This window comes from Myotis myotis, unplaced genomic scaffold (assembly GCF_014108235.1).
Source record: "Myotis myotis isolate mMyoMyo1 unplaced genomic scaffold, mMyoMyo1.p scaffold_m19_p_2, whole genome shotgun sequence".
Lineage (NCBI taxonomy): Eukaryota > Metazoa > Chordata > Mammalia > Chiroptera > Vespertilionidae > Myotis > Myotis myotis.
In genome coordinates, this window is record NW_023416324.1 from 69,339,530 (window position 1) to 69,355,613 (window position 16,084).

The following is a 16,084-nucleotide window of genomic DNA, read 5'->3' on the forward strand; positions in this document are numbered from 1 at the left end:
GAAGGTGCTTCAGATCTTCTACTCTTCTTTTTGGCACGCCTTAGTCCTGCCAGGCATTCAGGAGAGTGTTGAATTTCCCTGCGATACACTGTCCCTCCGTGCCGTAAACCACAGTCCTGATTTTAAGGCAGGTTGTATTTGTTTACTAGACTACCTTTATTTGTGATCACAGAAGAGACAGTTCGTGGCTCTGCCTCTGAGTGGCAGTGTGCCTGGATTGACCTCCGAGGTTATAAGTCCTCTCTATCAGGAGGGTTTTTTTTTTCTATGGTACTTGAAACTGATTTGGGAAAGTCCACTGCCCAGAGCTGGTTCTTTAATGGTTACTGTCCGCTCTGTTTCCCAGGCTCCCCAAAAAGAACTTTCCCCTACAGGCTCTGCGAATGACCCCAACTGGGGAATCCCATGCACTGGGTTTAATAATCAAATGCACGGATCTAAGGGGAACTGTAACAAGAGCCTGATACTCTGTGTAAATTTGCAAGCCTCCACCTTCCAGGTCTGCGCACAGTCTCCGCGCGCCCACTCGCCCCTGGCACCAAGCAGCCGGGGCACTGGCAAAGTCCAAGGCTGCTTTTTTACATCCAGTCCAGCTATGGGCTTATTTTTAGCGTTCCCTTCTGCCAGCAGCCCTGTGGGGCCCCTTCCCCACTCGCAGGTCACAATGGTCCCAACGGCCGCGGACTCTGTGGGGCGCAGATTTTGCCCTGCGCGCGCATGAGCTCGGTCCTCTCTCCAACCTGAACTGCAAACTGCACCTTTAGGGGAAGTCTAACCTTTCCGTGAGAAGAAGCAGTGCTCGTCTGAGTTCACGCAGTCACGCTGCTTGAGATCCCTTGTTTCCAGGTTAGTAGCTGATCTCTGTCTGGATGCCGGCAACAGCTACTCAAGATGGCGCAGTCTCCGCTGCTGAGCTGGCGCACCGAGAGAGGTTTCAGCTGCAGTCTCCAACCGTCCTTTTTTTTTCTGGGAGTTCTCGGTCTTTCCCAGCTTCAGACAGTCTCTCAGCTGAAAATCCTCTGCCTATTCGGGCTGTATGTTACCCGTTTCAGCTGCTCACCCTTATCTGCTCCAGGACAAGGCACAGGACACGTCCGTTTATACCTCCGCCATTTTCTCCTTCAATCTGGAATTTACTTTCTGTTTTGACAATTAGATCATAACTTTTTGTGGATTTTAAGTGCCTTTCCCCAGCTTTTGAGTCACTAATTCTGTACTCCTAAAGTACAATTTTGATGATATATAGCTTAACTTGCTCAAAAATTCTGCATGGTTTCTCCTCATTGCTTAATAAATTTATTAAAAATAAAAACAAAAACTTTTGACCTTGGTATTCATGGCAGTAAATTTTCTGATCCTAAGATACTTATCCAATATTATTTCCTACTACTGACTTAATCATAACTTTCATTTCAGCCAAACTGGAATGCTTGTTCTTTCCAAACACATTCCACACTTTTACCCTCACCCATCCTTGCTCGTGGATACACTTTTGCAAGAACATCTTTGTTACTTAATCGGCCTTTCAAGTATAGGGTGTCCCCCCCCGCCCCCCCAAAATATATACATACTTTAACAGCTGATAACTCAATTTTGAAAATGAAATGTATTTTAATAAACACTGCCTTTATATTTATTCAAAGTATGTATACATTTACTCAAAGTATGTATACATTTGGAGATAGGAAGATAAATAAGGTCCTTGCCTTCATAGAGTCCATAGATCATAGGGAAGTAGTCATAAAAACAGCTAATAAATTATAATAAAATAGAGTAAGTACACTCTTATAGACATAACACAGGGTATCAAAGAAGCAAAAAAAAAAAAAAGATGTTATCTCCAGAACATACATATGCACTCTAAATATGTAAACCAGATTATAAGTGTAAACCATTAATTAGGTTCTTTCAAAAAATGCTAGATTTGTAAAAATGTGCCCAATCCACTGTATGCCCTATTCTCATTCATTTTTCTCCTTCCCATATTGATCCCAATATGTTTTCCTTCCTAAAATATAAGAAATTATATCAATTTGTAAGTAAATATGCTCAGAGTTCATCCAATAATACAAACTCATTTCTGTACTTATCTTGTCCCAGACTGGTAACAAGCAGTTTACAAACTGGCATCAGACTGCAAACCACACTTTGAATAGCACTATCACGCACACTGGGTCTCTTACATGACCCAAAATATTCACTTTTCCCTCTTTTTCTTTGTCAACCAAAATAAACAGAGACACAATGAAACACAGTGTTTAAAAATTATGATTTCAAATAAAAGCTACCGTACTAAAATAAGTTAAAGGATACGAATTTCTGTGACAGCCTTCAAGGAATCTAAATCATTTCCTGTTACCCCTAAAATGAAAATCCTACATGTGTATATAGATATTTTTTAACCTTTCTCATAAAAACTGTTTCAATAAAATGTGCATAACCTTTTATTGACAGCACAGCTAAAAATACTATATCACAGTTTAGAATATAATGCAATATAATTAGAAAATGCAGCAATTGCACAAAGAGTGTTACCCTATTCAAATTTACTATATTTTTGTATTCTTCCCTATGCTAAGAAATACAGACTAGTTTGTACTTTTATAAACCAAGTGAAAAAGCAAGGAATTACCTTGAGCTTCATGAGGCTGGGATGCAACTGAAAAAGATGGTGCTTTCATTATGACTTCTCTGATTTCAGAAGCAGAAAAAGCACCACTTGCTGTAAACATGTTAACATCTGAATATTGAGGTTTCTGCTTACTATTGCTACATTTCCAGGGTTTCCCTTTGTTCATTTCTGTTTGGGCAATTTTCCCTGAGCCAACATGAGAATCCAAGTTTCCACTGTCACTAGAATAAGCACTCCCATGTATATTGTCAGATATTTTAAATAATCTGCAAAAGAACAAAAAAAGAAAAAAAAAACATGTGTGCATGTGAAAAACTATCATAAAATTGGTTCCTTTAAAAATACCTGTAAATTATGGTTTATTTAAACACAAAAATTAATCATTCTCCTAAAACATAATTTGTTAAGTTTACCTCTGAATTATGTATTTTCACTTTCCTAAAACTCAGATAAATCTATTTGTGGTAGCCAGTCTCTGAGATAGCCCCAATGATCCTTGTCTCCTGGTATTCACATCTTTCTGTAGTTTCCTATTTCAAATCAGGACTAGCTATGTGACTAGTAGAGTACTACGGAATCCAAATTTATAAAAGCATAAAAAACAATAAATACTTGGGAATAAATTTAACAAAATAAGTGTAAGACTTGTCCATAAAACATCACTGAAAAAATTTTAAAAATTTAAATAAATGGAAAGATATCCCATGTTGATAGATTGGAAGACTTACTGTTATTAAGATAGCAATACTACTCAAGTTGATCTTCAGATTCAATACAATACCTATCAAAATCCCAGCTGGCTTCTTTGCAGAAATTTATCCTAAAATTCATATGAAAATGCAAAGAACCAAGAATAGCCAAAAACAATCTTGAAAAAAGGAATAAAGTTGGAGGACTCACCACTTACTAATTTAAAACCTTACTACAAAGCTACAGCAATTAAAACATGTGGCATATGCCAGTATGAGATATATCCTTATGTCAGGCATAAGTACAGAAATATTAATCAATGGTACAGAATTGAGAGTTCAGAAATAAACCTTTTTGTGGTATAATAGGAAATATAAATTTGGTCTTTTTTTTTCTAGCTCCTGGCACAGAGGAATCTCCTGTGTGGTAGAAGTGATAGAAGCATCTTTCACTATTTATAAGAAGGCCCTTTCAATCATATCTGAGTTTATGCTAATGAAGTGACTCTTCTAGGGTCCCTAGATGGTTTCAGGATGGGGATGATGCCAGAAAGACAAAATCTTGATTACAGGTTTGAAACTTTTAGCCCCACTGCTGACATTCAAGGAGGGGAAAGGGGCTGGAGACTGAGTTCGATCACCAATGGCCAATGATTTAATAATGAAACTGCCATGATTTGAAATACCCCTAAATAACAGGGGGTTCTGAGAGCTTCTGGACTGATGAACACATCTAGGTACTGAAAGGGTAACACACTTAGAAAGGGCATGGAGGCTGAGTGTGCCCTCCCTCTCCATACCTTGCATCTCTTTCATTTGGCTGTTCCTAAGTTGGATCCTTTATAATGAACTGATAAATGTAAGTAAAACGTTTTCCTGAATTCTGTGAATCATTCTAGCAAATTATCAAACATAATGTACAGTCATAGGAACTCCCAAATTTGTAGTCTGCAAGGCAGAATTGTGGGTAACCTGGCACCCTATTTGTGGCAGGGATCTGTAGTGGGGCAGTCTTGTAGGACTAAGCCATTAACCTGTGCAATCTGACACTGACTCTGGGAGTTAGTGTAAAAACTGAATTATTGGTTATCCATTCAAATCAGAGAATTCGCTGGTGTCAGAAAACCTCCATACCTTACATTCATAGTCAATTGATTGTCAATGAGGGTGCCATTACATTCAAAGGAGAAAAATTAGTGTGTGTTTGTTTGTTTGTTTATTTGTTTGTTTTCAACAAATGGTGCTGGAACAACTGGACATCTACATGCAAAAAAAAAAAAAATGAAGTTGGACTCTTACCTTGCACCATACTTTTAAAAAAATTAACTCAAAATGGATCAGAAACCTCAATGTAAGAGGTAAAATGCTGAGAAGAAAAGTAGGAGTAATTCTTCCCAACCCTAGATTAGGCAATGGTTTCTTAGATATGACACCAAAAGCCCAAGCAATAACAACAAAAATTGGGTTTCATCAAAATTAAAACTTTTGTACTGCTAAAGACACCATCAAAAAAGTGAAAAACAACATTCACAATGGGAGAAAATATTTGCAAATCATATAGTTGATAAGGGACTTTTATCCAGAATATATAAAGAACTCTGAAAACACAATAAAAAGACAAATAACCCTGGCCAAGTGGCTCAGTTGGTTGGAGCATCATCCCATACACCAAAAGGCTGTGGGTTCGATTTCTGATCAGGGCACATACCTAGGTTGCAGGTTTAATCCCCAGTTAGAGTATGTACAGAGGGCAAAAGATCGATGTTTCTCTCTCACATTGATGTTTCTCTCTCTCTCCCTCCCTCTCTTTTTACAAATCAATAACACACACACACATATCCTCAGGTGAGGATAAAAAGATAAATATATAAAAATAAAAAGACAAATAATCCAATTAAAAAACAGGCAAAGGATTTGAGTAGACATTGCCCCAAGAAGATACACCAAGAGCCAATAATCACATAAAAAGATGCCCAACATCATTAGTCATTAGGGAAATACAAATCAAAACCACAATGAGATACCACTTCTTCACACCCACTATAATAAAAAAGACAGACAATAACAAGGGCTAGCAAGGATGTGGAGAAACTGAAACCCTCATATATTGGCTCAGTGGTTGCGCATCGACCCATGAACCAGGAGGTCATGGTTCGATTCCTGGCCAGGGTATATACTTAGGTTGCTGTCCTGATCCCCAGTAGGGGGCATGCAGAAGGCAGCCAATCAATAATTCTCTCTCATCATTGATGTTTCTGTCTCTCTCTCCCTCTCTCTTTCTCTTTGAAATCAATAAAAACATCTTTGAAAATAAACCACACACACGTATATTAGTGGTTGAAGGGGCTGGGTCAGGGAGAAGAATGGGGAGTAACTGTTAATGAGTATAGATTTCCCCTGGGGGAAAGACAATGTATTAAAATTAGATAGTAGTGATGGTCCACAACTCTGAATATTCTAAAAACCATGAATTGTACACTTCAAGTTAATTAGATCTTAATAGAGCTGTTCCAAAATATTCATAGACACCAATCTCAACTGGGCCATTTACAGTGTCCAAAAATGCTACCATTATTCGAATTAGAGCTTTCCCATTCTCCATAATTTTTCCATCCTTCTCATACTTGTTCAATACCTCTACTTTTCCCCCTCAAACTCTACAGATGACCTCATCACTTATGTCATAGAGAAAACAAAAACTCCCAACTAGATCTCTTCTGAATCATAAATGCACATATCCTATCTGGACAATTTTTTAAGTACCTAAAATGAAATGTCCAAATCTGCACTCATCATCTTTCCCCAAACCTGTTCCTATTTGATAGTTTTCTATATCACGAAAGGGCACTACCATCCTTAATCATTCTGGCTCAAGCCAGAAACCTAGAAGTTCGGTCTCATGTCCAATAATTATTTAAGTCCTATGGGATTCTATCTTCTAAATAACTGTCAACTCTCTCATTCCTGCTACCACAATCCTAGGTCAGGTTACCATTCTCTTACCTAAACTGATAAAATAACCTTCTAAATGGCCCTTCTGAATGTATTCCAGCTCCCTTCTAATTCATCATTCTGGGGCCAAAATGGACTTTAAATAAAAAGAGAAATCTAACTTTACTCCACAGCTGAAAACCCAGGACCTTGAACAATGGTTCTCAAATTTTACTGTGTGTAACAATCATTTAGAAAATGAGTTGAAAATAATGGTTTGTTGGTGTCATCCCCATGTTCATATAGACTGTGATTCAGAAAGTCCAAGTTACGACCCAGGAATCCAAATTTTAATGAGCACTCCAGATGATTCTGATGCAATAGATCCACAGGCCACAGTTTAAGAAACACTGCCTTAAGGAAAAGAATTAAATGTTACCCTGGCCTATAAGACTCTGAATGACTTGGCCCTTCTGTATCTAACCTCTCAGCTTTCTCTCTTTATAATAGGGGAGGGGAACCTTTCCTGCCAAGGGCCTTTTGGATATTTAAAACATCATTCGGCCCTGACCGGTTTGGCTCAGTGGATAGAGCATCGGCCTGCGGACTGAAGGGTCCCAGGTTCGATTCCGGTCAAGGGCATGTACCTGGGTTGCGGGCACATCTCCAGTAGGGGGCGTGCAGGAGGCAGCTGATGGATGTTTCTCATTGATGTTTCTAACTCTCTATCCCTCTCCCTTCCTCTCTGTAAAAAAATCAATAAAAAATATTTTAAATAAATAAATAAAACATCATTCGAGGGCCATACAAAATTATCAATTTAAAAACTAGCCTGCTCTATTTGGTCACACATTTAATTAACTCACCCCTAATGCCTTGGTCAGGCCAGACCAAATGATTTCCGGACCTTATAAGGCCTGCAGGCCAGATGTTCCCACCCCTGCAAACTAAGGAAATTTTTTAAGAATAGGCCAAGCTCTATGCCACCTTAGGTCTTTTGTACATACTATTCCTTCTGCGTGGAACACTCTCCTTTATTTGCACTTAGTTTTATTCTATTCCTCCTTAAAGTTAAACTTAAATACCATTTCTTCAGGAAAGCCTTCCCTGACAGTCCAGAGCAGATTAGGACCCATTCTATATGCTCTAACAGCAGTTCTCAAAGGATGGTGGAGACTATTTCAAGGAGTTCATAAAATCAAAACTATTTTCATAATACTACTAAGGCATTATTTGCCTTTTTCTCTCTTATTCTTGCTAGTTAACATGGAGTTTTCCAGGGGCTCCAAGTCATGTGATATTACAACAAACTGAATGCAAAATCATATATGAGAACCCAAGTATCTTTTATGAGTTAGAAATGTAAAACATTTGCAAAATCATAAAATAATATCACTCTTCTTCACGGAATTATTTTTTGTTTCAGAAAATAATTATTTTTAATAAAAATATACTGTTTAATTTAACAAATATGTTTATTATTTTTAAATGTATTAGTAAACAAATATTTTTCAAATTTTTGTTTTAATTTCTAATATGGTTAAACACTAATACTTAAATATTAAAAATAACCCAAATAAACAAAAGTTATTTGAAAATCCTCAATAATTTTTAAGTGTAAAGGAGTTCTAACAACAAAAAGTTTGAGAACCTCTAATTTAACCATATACTTCAGCAAAAATAACTGTCGTACTAATATATTTAGTTATTTACTATCAGTCTTTTCCCCTATTAAGTTGTAAGTTCTCCTAAGACAAGAACCTATCACTAGAATCCCACAGTTAATGGAGTGTGTGGTACATAATAGAGTCTATTGTTGTTGATGTTTTTCTCATTCAAATTCTACCATATTTCATACTTTTGGACATATACATAACTATTCAACTTTATCACTGAATATTATTTATTTCATTTAATTACCTTTTTCTGAAGGCTGATGTGCTCTCTCCTTTTTCTTCTGCAAAATTAACTAATTTTGTATCATCTGGAATATTTTTCTCAGGTGCTATGTCAGTGCCAATGTGATTTCTGAATTTCTGAGAACCATATGTCAGCTTGCCAGAAACATGCAATAAGCCATTGTTGCCTGTCCCTCCTAAATTTAGATCATCTTCTTCAGACTTATTAGAGAAAAAGGCAAATTGGAATTTTTGCATTGGTGAAATATAATTTGTGTTTTCATTAGTTTTCTTTAAATTTGATGTTAACATTTTTTGCCTCTTTTCCACACCTACAAAAATGGAATGTATTGATTATTACATGTTCTCCATGAACATAAAATTTCAAAAGCATGATGAAAAATTTAATAAAAATTTTCAAAAAGGTTTACTAGGTAAATATGAAAGCAAAAAGAAGTATTAGTACAATAGTAAGATAATCAGATATATTATGTGAGGTTTTGAAATATAGGTGACTGTCACTTAACGGTATATCATATCACTGAAGGGCCCACAGAAATTAAGAATTCTTTAAATTAAATTTGAAATTTATACAAAATCTATAGAATATTATAAAATAGGTTTAATCCCTGACCCATAGAAATAACCATATTTGTAATATTTAAGTATTTTATCTACTTCAAATGATATAATTATAAAGATTTAAAACTTACATAAACAATTTACACACAGAAATATAATGACCAACCATATACTATGATTCAGTAATAAAATACATGATAAATGTTACTATGATTCAGTAATAAAATACATGATACAATGCTTTTAAGTTTATAATGTTGCCTCTAAAAATTAAGATAAAGGAATACTTTCATTAGGGTTACAAAATTGTAGGTTTCTTTACAGAGACTTTATAAGCATCTTTGGGAGGTTTGGGAGGAGTTTGGAGGCTTTAGTAGGGTTTGAATTTATATATATATATATATATATATATATATATACACACACACACACACACACACACACACACACACACATACACACACGCACACACAAATATATATGTCCACATATATATGCACTATGGTATATATATATTGTATAGTCTGTATATTATTTGGTACATGCAATAGTACATATATGTTTGCATTTATAAATATATATAAAACATAAATGCATGAACCTACCGCCCAATTTAAAAATGAAAATTTTGCCAACAATATTACATTAGATCACATATACTATTTGAGTGTGCTTGGTTTTTAGCTTTACAAAATGATAGTATCAAACTACATATGATCATCTGCCTCTTGTTGTTTTCACTCAATAAATCTGTTTCCTTAAACCAGAGGATCCTACTTTTAGTAAAGGGCAAGGTGAAAACTAAATAGCGATGATAGTTTTAATGGTAAGAGGAAACAAAACTCACAGAACAACAGAATGCGTATATGTGATAGTATATTGTGTGCATGTGATATGTATATGTAAGTGTAAGTATATATAGAGAAGGAAAATGTTTTAGATCAGCGGTTCTCAACCTGTGGGTCGCGACCCCTTTGGGGTCGAACGACCCTTTCACAGGGGTCGCCTAAGACCATCGGAAAACCCATATATAATTACATACTGTTCTTGTGATTAATCACTATGCTTTAATTGTGTTCAATTTGTAACAATGAAAATACATCCTGCATATCAGATATTTATATTACAATTCATAACAGTAGCAAAATTACAGTTATGAAGTAGCAATGAAAATAATTTTATGGTTGGGGGTCACCACAACATGAGGAGCTGTATTAAAGGGTCGCGGCAATAGGAAGGTTGAGAACAACTATTTTAGATTTTTAGATTTGAATAAGAACACTGATCTGAATAAGAGAAGCCTCTAACTTTCATTTTATTCCATTAAAAATAAAAGGAATTAAAGTGTTACTAAATTGTTCTTACATTGACATGAGCTGCATGGGTTTGGCTTTATAACAGATATGTGATAATTTACCTAACAGTTTATGACTTTCTATTTCTTCTTCCAATGCCTGAGTATCTGGAATTTCTGAAACCAATGGAGCAGGTGGGAGAAAACAATCCAATGATTTTCCACTACCTGGATAGCTATATAAAATACAAAATTGTAAATATACATGTTAATAGAACATAACATCAGAAACTATGTATTTATCAATAAACATTACTCTATCACAGACTCTTATACATCCTGTAAATTAACTGTCTGTAGTAACTTTGATTTATCCCTATATAGCAATGTTCTCAATATTTTTTTCCTTATGTCATAACATTAATGACATTGCTATGTGAGATATGCTACCTGAATAATGGCTATATCTCCATCTCCTTTTCTTCAATTCAATGCTTGTGACAGGAATCTTAAATATGTTCCAATATTTTTTAAAAAGTAGTAAATCATTCTGAAACTTTAGTACCTTAACTATTACAAGTGACAAATTACTTTTGACACACCTCATAACTAATCATGGGTCATCAGTGTAAATGACACAATTACTGATATTCTAGAGTATTCCTAAAGCATTATTACAAATTAATGTCCTAACCCAAATATTCTTGGTCCAGAACCATCAAAAAACACAGAAAATCCAAGCCAGTTGAAAGTAATAATCATTTTGTAAACCTACAGCAATTGACCAGATTATTGCAACCCTGTTAGCATTGATAACTAACAATCCCCTTATCTTTCAGCTGTGATCCTATTAACAGATAATGCTTTAATGTTTTCTTATAATGTATAAACAGTTTATGCACTGTGAGCCACTCTTATCAGTTAACCAGAGGCCCAGTGCATGAATCTGTGCATGGGTGGGGTCCCTCAGCCTGGCCAGCCCGGCGGGGCCAGCCAGGGGGAGGGACCACGGGAGGTTGGCCGGCCGGCCCTGCCCGTGATTTGGGCCCATCGGGGCCGGGCCAGGTGCTGGAAGGTGTGCTGCAGGAGGTTGGCCAGCCTGGGGTGGGGGGGTGGGGGGTGAGTGACTGCGGGAGGTTGGCTGGCCACCAGCCACAGGAGGTTGGCTGTGGGAGCACAGTGACCACCTGCGGGAAGCTCCTGCATTGAGCGTCTGCCCCCTGGTGGTCAGTGCATGTCATAGTGACTAGCCATTCCAGTCATTCGGTCATAACCGTCATTTAGGCTTTTATATATATAGACTAGTTGTTCCAGTCATTCGGTTGTAACCATCGTTTAGGTTTTTATATATATAGACTAGTGGTCCGGTGCACGAAATTCGTGCACGGGGGAGGGTATGTTTCCTCAGCCTGGCCTTCACCCTCTCCAATTTGGGACCCCTCGAAGGATGTCCTACTGCCAGTTTACAGGGATCGGGCCTAAACCGGCAGTCGGACATCCCTCTCGCAATCCAGGACTGCTGGCTCCTAACCACTCACCTGCCTGCCTGCCTGACTGATTGCCTCTAACCACTCTGCCTGCCGGTCTGCTTGCTCCCAACTGCCCCCCCGCCCTGCTGCTGGCCTGCTTGCCCCCAAATGCCCCCCTGCCAGCCTGATCACCCCAAACTGCGCCCCCTGCTGGCCAGCTCGCTTCTACCTTCCCTCCCCACTGGCCTGCTCATCCCCAACTGTCCCCCTGCTGGCCTGCTCACTCCAAACTACCCCCCCCCCACTGTCCTGATCACCTCCAACTGACCCCCACTGATGGCCTGCTTGTCCCCAACTGGCCCCCCTGCTGGTCTGCTTACCCCCCACCAGCCTGATCACCCACAACTGCCCTCCCCTCTTGGCCTCTAACCACCTCTACCTCGGCCCTGCCACCATGGCTTTGTCCAGAAGAACATCCGGAAGGTCTCCCAGTCTAATTAGCATATTACCTTTTTATTAGTATAGATGAATTATTTTATAGAATGGGCATTTTATTACAGATGGTTTCCCATGGCATTTTTTTCTAAAGAAGTAAAAATTACTTTAAAAAATGTTTCAGGAAGACTTTGAGAAATTTACAGTATCTGCTTTTCTTCCAAGAAAGTTGTCACTTTTATGCCAGAGTGAGAATTATTTGTATCCTTTGTATGTCAGCATTGGGCCACTGTGACTGGGGGGCACTTAGCTGGACTTGAGAGTAATTATCTTGCTCACTGGCTGGGAGGGAGGGTGTGTGGCAGAGGAAATAAATACTCGGTTCTGGATTATTCATAGATTGCTGACTTTCTGGATTGATTGTGCAAGCCCCTCCTTTTATTGATGTCCACCTTCTATTGACAGACATCTACCCTGATAGAGAAATGAGATGAAACTCTCTTTCTTTTCATTGTATTTGCATTTGAATTCCTAAGGTGTGATAATTCCTCAAAAAAGCCTAAAGCAATATACTGTGCTATCATTCTTAAAGGCAGACTTACTTTTCAGCTTCATCTGGTTTTCCAAAAAACAAATTATCCAAAGAAAACAAGGAGTCATTTGATTTCGACATGTTAAAAACTGGATTCTGTCATAAATCTAAAAAATACAGAAAAAGAAGTTTATATTTTACTTACAAAAATGTAGAAAAATATTCCTAGCTGCATAAACTATAATCATAAATTTCTCAGAAAAACCACAGACTACCTTCCCAGCTGCATCTCCTGCAACTTCCTCCAAAGCGCTTCAATATTCAAATACGTTATTCTCTGTTCTCCACTTTTTCATGCATTTCACACTGTGCCTCTCTTCATACTGCACCAATGCTTAGAATGTGTTTTCTTTCATTCTCGACCTGGCATAGTGTAGGTCAAATGTCATTTATCCTTCAACAGCTTCTCTAAATTTGTCCACTTACCCAAAACAGAATTAATCACGCCTTTAGGGCTTTTATAATACTTTGTTTATACCATTATTTTTAGTTAGGATAGTGCATTTTATTGTGAATGTGTATGTCTCTAACAATAATACTATGTACATATTCAGGGACTTGCTTCAAAATATAGGTGGAGAGGTAGAGCAGTATTAATGAAACAAGATTGGCAATTATTTGATAATTGCTAAAGCTATGTAATAGGTATGTGGAGTTCATTATAATGCTCTGTTCTGCCTATGTATGTATGTTTGAACTTTTCCAATATAAAAAAATTTACAAGTTTAACATATAGATTTAAGTTTACATTCATATTACATAACATATATAAATGTTTACATTCCTTTTTAAAATATAATTTTTACACTCAGAGATGTTATCTAAAGGCTAAAAACATTCAGCATTGGCTCCTGGGAATAGAATAAAAATATAGGGCACAAAGAAGCCTCAAATTTGATAGGAAATAGTAGAACCATTTCTACACACATATGTTGCTTCCTTTACATTGCCATTCTTACCCTGCACGTGAACATTACATCCCATTTTTCTAAATTCTAAATATGATAGAAAATTCTATATAAAACATGAATCAGAGGCACTAATCGTAAAACATAAATCACAATTCTATTTATTCTGTGATAATTAGTATGTACACTGCAAATCTTTGCTTAGGATAGAAGCTAAAATCAAAGAAACTATATGAGTGCCATCTCATGGAGAAATCCATATTACCAAACCAAGTCCCTCCAATTTTCAGTCCTCCCTCATGTGGGATGAGACACATGTGGGAGTACGTAGACACATGCACCTTTTGACAACACACTACACAGAGGGCTACATTTGTGTATAGTGTATGTTGTGAGGTTTTTCACTGTTTTAGTTGTTGTGTTTTTCGCCCTTCCATCTGTTCCATCTGTTTAACTCAATTGCCTTCTTCATTTTTCTCAATGTATTAATCAGGTAGTCACCAACAAAAACAAACAGTAAAAGAGAAACAAATTAGTATGGTTCGTTAAGTGTCTAAAACAATTTTTGACTGGATGAACAATAGAAGCCTAGGATAACAAAGTGGGAGGCAGAAAGGAGTCAGAAATATGCTAACAGTGTCGTCAGCATCCTCATTTAAGTAAACAATTTCAGAACTTGAAAACAACTACCTGATAAAGTATAAATGAAAATGCTAATCATGTTTCTTTTTTATCCAAAAAGTAACCTAAAAAATGTTCCCTTTCTAGTCTTAGGAGAACCATAGAATATTAAATAACCCAAAAAAGTTGCAAAATTAAAACTCACCAGATCACTTTTATATGGCTTTGCTACCTCAGAATTTAAGAAGAAATCTTAAGCCTACCGTATCTGTTTGAATTTATTATTCTAAAAGGAAGTGCAAAACAATGATGAAACAACAGATTAAAAATATTTGTTTCGGAAAAAATTACTTCATAAACTAATTGAAACCCCCCCTAAATGCACAGCAAATATTAAAAACAACCACCACCTTCTGATTTGATTTCTAGTTCTGGCATAAAAGGAGAACTTGCTTGAGTTCAGAATAAAAACATGATGCATGATTTTGTTCGGTTGGATCCCTATTGAAGAAAACACCCCTGGCCTCCAGTTCTGCATCCCCACGATGTGCATTACTTCTCTTCATGGCACTCACCGGTCACTGGGATGATCGTACATGTTCAATTGTTTATTCTGCTTTCTCTAGAATGAGCAGGGACTTTTTGCTCAGTGTATTTCAATAACCCAGAACAGTGCCTGGCACAAGGCAAGTGGTCCGTAAGAATTTAGTGTGGAATAAACGCATTAGCAACGATCGGTTTATAAAAATAATTTTAAATAAAAAGAATTTCCATCAACTCTGAAACTTAAAAACTTCTACCCCCAAACCTTTAATGTTCAGTTTTAAAAGGTGATTTTTTTTTCTGGTTCAGTATTTATGTAATCAAATGATAAAAGGCCATGAATTTGAAACTTTCATTATGTAAATAAATATTTTTTGAAAACACGGGCCCTACAAGGGACCTTAGCACATTTCTAAGAGTTTGTAATTGTAGGAGACCCTCGATTCTGAATTCATTAAAATGTTAGGTTTAGAGTCAGATTTTCTGAGTAAGTTTCCATGTGGATTATTTTTTACAAAGTTTTCATTCAGGCATGTGGTGTAAAATTATATGGTAACAATTACTTTACGGTTTTGTGTGTGCTTTGCCTCTAGTCGCTCTTAAAACACTGAAACTCTTCCTGTGACGACGCCATTTGTTGGCTGGTGAGAGGACCCGCACCTTACCTAGCTATCTTCGCGACAATTCGGAATTTTCTTCCAGTTTAAAATCCTCACTGAATAAAATGTTCAGATCTATTAGTTATCTTTCACAGTTTTTACCCTCAGAAATATACTCCTTATTTCAAGAGTGCAACCATCGTCTTATAAAATATCGATTTGCAGGAATCGGTTAGCCACCGAAGAAGCCAAGACCAACATTCCCGGGAGAACCAACCATCCGAGTGAATTTCATGGTTGGGAATGTGGCAAAGGAAGAGAAGAAACCTGGGAACACATTTCCACGGTCTCTACGTCCCGGGCAGGGACAGGCCCACACAGCCGCCCGGGCCCAGCACCTCCCCCGGGGCCCCCACAGGAGCCGGATCAGGGCCTGACGCCACCCCCGCCCTGTGGATGCCTGCGGACACCTCATACCCGAGCACGCCCCCTGCAGACTCGCGGCCGCGGCGGGCGCCTTCTGGGCCTGGTCCAACACGCGCGCATGGCGCGAGCCCTCCGCCGTGGGCCGCGGTTCCCACTGCGTCAAACAAAATGGCTACACCACACACGCAGGCCCCACCAGCTCTCGCTCTGGGGCAACACACCTGAAGGTAAACACGAGGGGCTCCGAGAGCCACCAAAACCGCCACCCAGCCGGCTCGTGGGCGCGCGAGGCCACAGTCCACGCGAAAGCGAACTGAAGCCCAGACGTCGCGGGCTGCTGACTGGACCGTGGCTCAGGAGTGCCGGGCCAGGGGCCGGAAGTCTGCTGTCTACGACGCCCCTCCGCGTCCGCTGCAGCCCAGGAGCCCGCTTCAAAGAGTCGGGTTGTCCAGTTCTGACCTGCCC

The 16,084-nt window shown here is 38.1% G+C and overlaps 1 protein-coding gene across 1 annotated transcript in view; it reads right to left on the bottom strand.

Annotated features, from left to right (window-relative positions):
- HFM1 (helicase for meiosis 1) overlaps positions 1-12,603 on the bottom strand; it is a 109,447-nt gene extending 96,844 nt beyond the window's left edge. The window contains exons 1-5 of the mRNA XM_036351359.1: positions 12,533-12,603; positions 10,150-10,262; positions 8,173-8,482; positions 2,633-2,898; positions 2,314-2,361 (exon numbers count right to left, since the gene is read on the bottom strand). Coding sequence (XP_036207252.1) covers positions 2,314-2,361; positions 2,633-2,898; positions 8,173-8,482; positions 10,150-10,262; positions 12,533-12,603 — 808 coding nt within the window. The remainder of the gene's footprint in view (positions 1-2,313; positions 2,362-2,632; positions 2,899-8,172; positions 8,483-10,149; positions 10,263-12,532) is intronic.
- Positions 12,604-16,084: the final 3,481 nt, after the last annotated feature.